The sequence below is a fragment of the Eleutherodactylus coqui genome, chromosome 9 (assembly GCF_035609145.1).
Source record: "Eleutherodactylus coqui strain aEleCoq1 chromosome 9, aEleCoq1.hap1, whole genome shotgun sequence".
NCBI lineage: Eukaryota > Metazoa > Chordata > Amphibia > Anura > Eleutherodactylidae > Eleutherodactylus > Eleutherodactylus coqui.
In genome coordinates, this window is record NC_089845.1 from 42,131,206 (window position 1) to 42,137,205 (window position 6,000).

General features: G+C 48.2%; 1 protein-coding gene across 1 annotated transcript in view; it reads right to left on the reverse strand.

Moving 5' to 3' along the window:
* The window catches only part of SLC22A23 (solute carrier family 22 member 23), a 128,651-nt gene extending 127,512 nt beyond the window's left edge, over nucleotides 1–1,139 (reverse strand). Inside the window, exon 1 of the mRNA XM_066579282.1 lies at nucleotides 256–1,139. Within this exon, the coding sequence (XP_066435379.1) occupies nucleotides 256–762 (507 nt within the window). The 5' untranslated portion in view covers nucleotides 763–1,139. The remainder of the gene's footprint in view (nucleotides 1–255) is intronic.
* Nucleotides 1,140–6,000: the final 4,861 nt, after the last annotated feature.

Here is a 6,000-nt window from a genome sequence, read left to right on the forward strand (position 1 = left end):
TTCCAAAAAGGGATTCCCATTGGCTGAACGGATCCGTCTTATGCGCCAATTTTTTAGCTATAAAGAGCGCTGCCCACTACGCTACTTCTTCGGGTATCTAATGGCGAACTTGCGATGGAACAGGGCAGATGTGACCCCCTATTACTGACCTCCCTGCCAGCTGTGATGGACAATGGAAGTAACAGGCCGGCTAGTGAAGACAAGCAGGACACAATGGTCGGCAGCAGCCCCCGACCATACATCGTGGACACTTACCTTGCTCACTACGTTCTGGACGAGGCCGGCATGGATCTGGTAGGTCCACTCGCGGCACAGGCAGGAGTCGTTGCTGGGGTGAGCCATGCGGGGGGACGGGGTGGTGGGCAGCTGGGGTGGCAGCGCCAGCATGACCTCGGGGGCCGGGGAGCTCTCATTGCCCAGCGGGCTCCTCGTCACATGGTGGCTGCCGTTCGTCTTGCACAACTTGTCGGGCTGGTCCAGCATGAAGAAGTCGGAGAACTGGCTGAAGGCGAGGAGCAGCGCGGGGATCCAGGTGAGCAGCACCAGCCGCTGCTGGTAGGAGCCCATCCCGCCGAGGAAGGGGAGCACGGAGCCGTCATAGTCCAGCAGCAGGTGGCTGTAGCGGGAGCCCTGCTGTGCCGGGGAGGCGGGGGCCGCGGGCAGCTCCTCTGAGGGGGGCGCCGAGGCCGGCAGCACCGAGCCATTCTCCTCGGCCTCCGGCTGCCTCATCCAACCGGATTCAGGATCTCGGTCTGTGGTCATCGCCTCCTTCCCGGGGCAGCCGGCGCTGTCAGTGGCAGCATGCAACCATCAAGCCGCGGTCAGCGAGTGCCGGCTGGGGAGGAAGCCCGTCAGCATGTGGGTTACCAGCCGTCTCGTGGGCTGAGGAGGACAACAACCCTCCGCCTGCTGGCAGCCTGTGTGCCCAATGCCGCAGCCCCCTCCGCCGGGCGCCGCTGTCAGGGACCGCCACAGACAACGGCCGCCTCAACACCACGTGACCCCCAAAGAAAATGTGGCGTCTGTCTCCTCAGCGGCGGCGGGAGAGCCGGTCACGTTCGCAGCTCACAGGATCATCCAACCGGTTCAGTCAGCGGAGCCTCCGCATTACATGACAGCTCTTCCCTCTCTCCTGCCTAACTACCGCCTCCGGAAGTATGGAGGGCCGAGCCACAGCTCGGGGGAACCTCCCCGGGGAGGCGGCAGGTAGCCGAGGCTGCTGAGGAGGAGAGCGCGAGCCGGCTGTCGCCTGAGGGGATTTTAGGCGGGAAAGCCGTGAGGTGATTGTAGACCTGAGGTGATGTTTAGGCGCTCATTGTAGCCGGGAGGTGATTGTAATAAATGTGAGGTGATTTTACACAGATTGTGCCCCAAAAACGTCCTTCGGCGTCAGTACGGCCAGCGATGACCCATAATTATTCATTCGCTTATCGTTCATTTCGTGTACGCGTGATAATTATCTTTGCGGTCTCAGTACCGTGCGTTCAGAATTTACCGCTACAGGGAAAGTGAACGGTTTATTGTGAGCGTACGACGTTGCGTGTAAAAGCACCTGCTGGTTCTATGGAAGACGTGGAAAAACCTACATGTAATCAGCAGCGGACGTAGGTCTTTCTCTCCACTGAATCTCACATCACAAAAAAAACCTAGAAGAGCACCGCCCTCCACCCGCGCAGCGCCAAAATAATAGTTCTGGGTATGGCCGCCTTCATGTCTATGGCAGGGGTTCCGTTTTTCCTACTCCGGAGAGAAGGAAAGGAGATCCCCGTTCGTCTTTTGACGGACGCGAATAGACTACGTTGACTATAATGGGGTCTGTTCGTTTTTCGCTCAGCTGTTCGGTATTTTGCTGGAGGAAAAAGCGCCGTATGAAGCGCGGTATGAAGCGCCGTTTCTTCCGGTATTTTGTGCCCATGGAGTTCCAGCACAGATATGAAGGCAGCCTTGGGCCGCTCTCTGTACAACGCCTCCAGCGGCTTCTCAGACGAGCGAGGCGCTTCAAATGCTGTCTCATCTATTTTAGTGCGTTTCAGCGGGTGTTTTTTTTTTTTTTTACGCACTCCATCAGCCATTGGAAAGAGGAAGGTTTTTAGGACATGCCAGTAAGTTTCTGTCGCAGCGCTGGGCGTCTCGTTTACCGGTTTGTGGTCCCTGCTGCCCGTATGCAACCAAGGTCAACAAATTTTCTCTGACACCCGTAAATTTGCTTGTAACAAAGCCGCTGTTTTTGGGATCGGCGCCGGAATTCGCCGTGTACTTGACAATGGATTCACGCTTAGCGAACGCAAGCACAAAAAATTATTTCTCCTGCGGTGTCACCATTTTCTTATAAACCGAAGTAACAGCGCTGCGGTGTAGCAGAATAGGGAATTTACTCACATGTCATAAAAAGCTTTGAACCTTCCAGTGATGAGTGGATTGTGTTCCTCTCTTGTAGTCTGTTTGTAATGGAATCCCCAAACCTGCCCTTCCTTTTTGAATAACCCTGTGTGTGTGTGTGTGTGTGTGTATGTGTGTGTGTGTGTATATATATTATATACACATACGCACACGCACACACATACATACATACATACATACATATACACATACACATATACATACATACACATACATACATACATATACACACACACATACATACATACATATACACACATACATACATACATACATATACACACACACATACATACATATACACACATACATACATACATACATATACATACACACATACATACATACATACATATACACACACACATACATACATACATACATATACACACACACATACATACATATACACACACACATACATACATACATATACACACATACACACACACCACACTAGTAGTAACACTGAAATTGTAAGCTACCCAGACCAATAATTCTAATATTCCAGTATTATCATAAAGTGCCCACAGCATTAGTGCCATACAGTTCCCATGATCAGTAGTGCAAACAGTTAAACATGCACCCCACAAGTAGTGCAAAGGAAGATGGTGGTGGAGAAATAGTAAAGGCACCCGGTGGCATCACACTAAAATCCACTAGAACCTTGAAACCAACATAGGGGACACCAAGAAGCAAGACGATCAAAGGATCTGCTAATTCACCGCCTAGTGTGCCGCCACCTCCAACTGGGGTCCAAAATATCCGTCCAGCATCAGACACATATCTACATGGAGAGGGGCGCTCAGTCCGTCACGGGGTAGGTAAATAGTAGAGGATAAATGATAAAAAGCACTAGGTGTGATAACTTATACAAGTGGGTACAGAGGAAAAGCTCCCCTAACCCCGTTACAAGAAAGCCTGCCTTCACATCTGCCCCATTGATTGAGCACCAATCTCTCTATGTATATGTCTCATAATCAATAGTGTCATATGGTGCTCTGACAAATAGTGCCTTAGGGCGAGCACCCACTGGCGTTTTTTTACCTGCGTTTTGCGTTTTTCCTGCACAGGCATAGAGATAACATGTGTTCCTGTCCACTGGCGTTTTTTTTGCGTTGCGTTTGCGTTTTTAACATAGGAACTGTCAGTTGCATATGTGTCCTTATTTTTCTCCTAATGCACCCATGAAAGTCAATGGAAATTAATGAAAAAGCCGCAAAAAACGCGCGGAAAAATCGCGGGAAACGCGGCGAAAACACGGCGTTTTTTTCCCGCGGAAAACGCAAACGCCAGTGGGTGCTCGCCCTTAAAGTGTTCTAGAAGTGCCAATGGTACCATATAATGCCCAGACGAAAACTGCTGTACGCTGTGCCAGTAGTACCATTTAGTGCAGCCCAGTAGTGCCTTATAGTGTTCCACTAGTGTCATAAAGTGCCCATATCAATGCCAACATGAGTGTCAATATCTACAGTGCCATTCAGCCATGCCCTATTTTTAACTCGTCCATGCTCCTGGCCTGTTTTCCAGCTGACCTCACCTGGCATGTGACTTGCATGGTCTGTGTGATGAGCAATGTTCTGGCTCTGCTAAAAGATGTAGGGCACATGGTAGACCTAAAAGCAGGCATGAGTAGAAATGTACAGTCATTTATATGAAAGTTGTACACAGGAAGCCAATGGGTGAGTAATGAGATTATATATATATATATATATATACAGAGTTTGGCTTTTCCTATTTTACTTACTTTTAGACTAATAATAATTTTATTACATCAAAGTTTATTGTTCCTTTTAATGTTTCTGACCTAAATTTCATAGTTCTAGCCTGACTATTTTTTTTTCTCAGATCTGAAGTGATCCTGGTCTTTAAACATCAAAGCAAACTTTTAAGAAGGAATCTCCTTTCCTCAAGTCAATGACACTCCTCGCAAGACAGGCATCAGAAATTGGCAGATCTTCAATTTCGAAGTTCTGAAACAACCAGCCTACTCACCTTCTCTGATAATTTCTGGTTTCATAATGAAAGCTTGCCTTGACGTGTGGAGACCATATTCACATCAGATCTGCAAAAATATTAAATGGTCAGGCTACAGCTATGGAATGTAGGTCAGACTCAAAGAAAGCAAACTTTGATGTGATAAAAGTAACATAGTATGAAAGTCTGAAAAAAGACACGTGAAGTATTCTTAGCTCAAAGGTGTGGGAAATAGGAAACGCTCTTATCATAGACTCGTAGAGCTGGAAGAGTCCTCCAGGGTCATCGGGTCCAATGACCGTCTTAATGCAGGACCACTGTCCAGCCTCTGAAGACTTCCATTGAAGGAGAACTCGCCACCTCCTGTGGCAACCTGTTCCACTCATTCATCATCCTCACTGTCTAATATCTAATTTGTGTCTCCTCCCTTTCAGTTTCATCCCATTGCTTCTAGTCTTTCCTTGTGCAGATGAGAATAGGCTGCCTCCTCTGCACTGTGACAGCCCTTCAGATATTTGTAGACCCCTATTAAGTCTCCTCTCAGCATTCTTATTTGCAAGCTAAGCATTCCCAGATCCTTAAACCGTTCCCCATAGGACATGGTTTGCAGACAGCTCACTATCCTGATATCCTGAACTTGCTCCAGTTCAACCATTTAAAGGGGTTTTCCAAGCAGTGCCGGCAGTCAGTGCCAACATACAATAGAGTCGGAGCGGAAGCCACTGCTGCAACCCTTGTGTAGTGGCCAGCACTTGTAATTGCAGGCACAGTTCTTATTGACATCAATGGAACCCCAGCCTGCAATTACAAGCATAGCTCCCACAGATTTCAATGAGAGCTGCACCTGCAATTACGAGCACTGGCCACTACACAGAGGTCGGAGCAGCAGCTTTTGCTTCAATCCCTGTGTATCTTGGCATTGACAGCCAGCACTGCCTGGAAAACCCCTTAACTTCAGAAGGCACATAATTGCATACAGGAGTACCTTATTCAACTAAATTGTCACATAATGTCAGTTTCTGGCATAAATGATACAAAAATCTGTCAGTCTGGGGTGGCTTTGCCCCCTGCCATCAAGCCCCACCCACTTAAAAAAAAACTGGCGTGGGCTGTGTAAAAAGTGTGATAAATGAGCCACTATTTGTGGTGAAAATGTGGCAGTATCATGCTATGGGGTTACTCTTCATCTGAAAACTGGTCAGGATTGAAGGAAGGGTGGCAGTAAATACAGGACAATTCCCTGTATCAGTCTGCCGGGGATTTAGGATTGGGGCGGAGATTCACCTTCTAACAGGACAATGACCCTTAGCCCTTAGCTATTCATTCATGAATAGCTATATCTTAGCTATTCATATCTTAGCTATTATATCTTAGCTATTCATGAATGAATAGCTAAGGGCTATGTGTGATTGGCTGAGCGCTCAGCCAATAGCTAAGCAGTAGCTGCTATTGGCTGAGCCCTCATCCAATCTGCACAGCCCTTTCAGGAGGCGTAAATCCCCGCCTGCTGAAAGAGCTTAATAGCAGTGCAGGGGAGCCAGCAGGAGGACGCGTCTGAGCGCCGGAGAGGTGAGTAATATTTTTTTTTTAAACACTTTTTGCTGATTATTTGGGAAGGGCTTA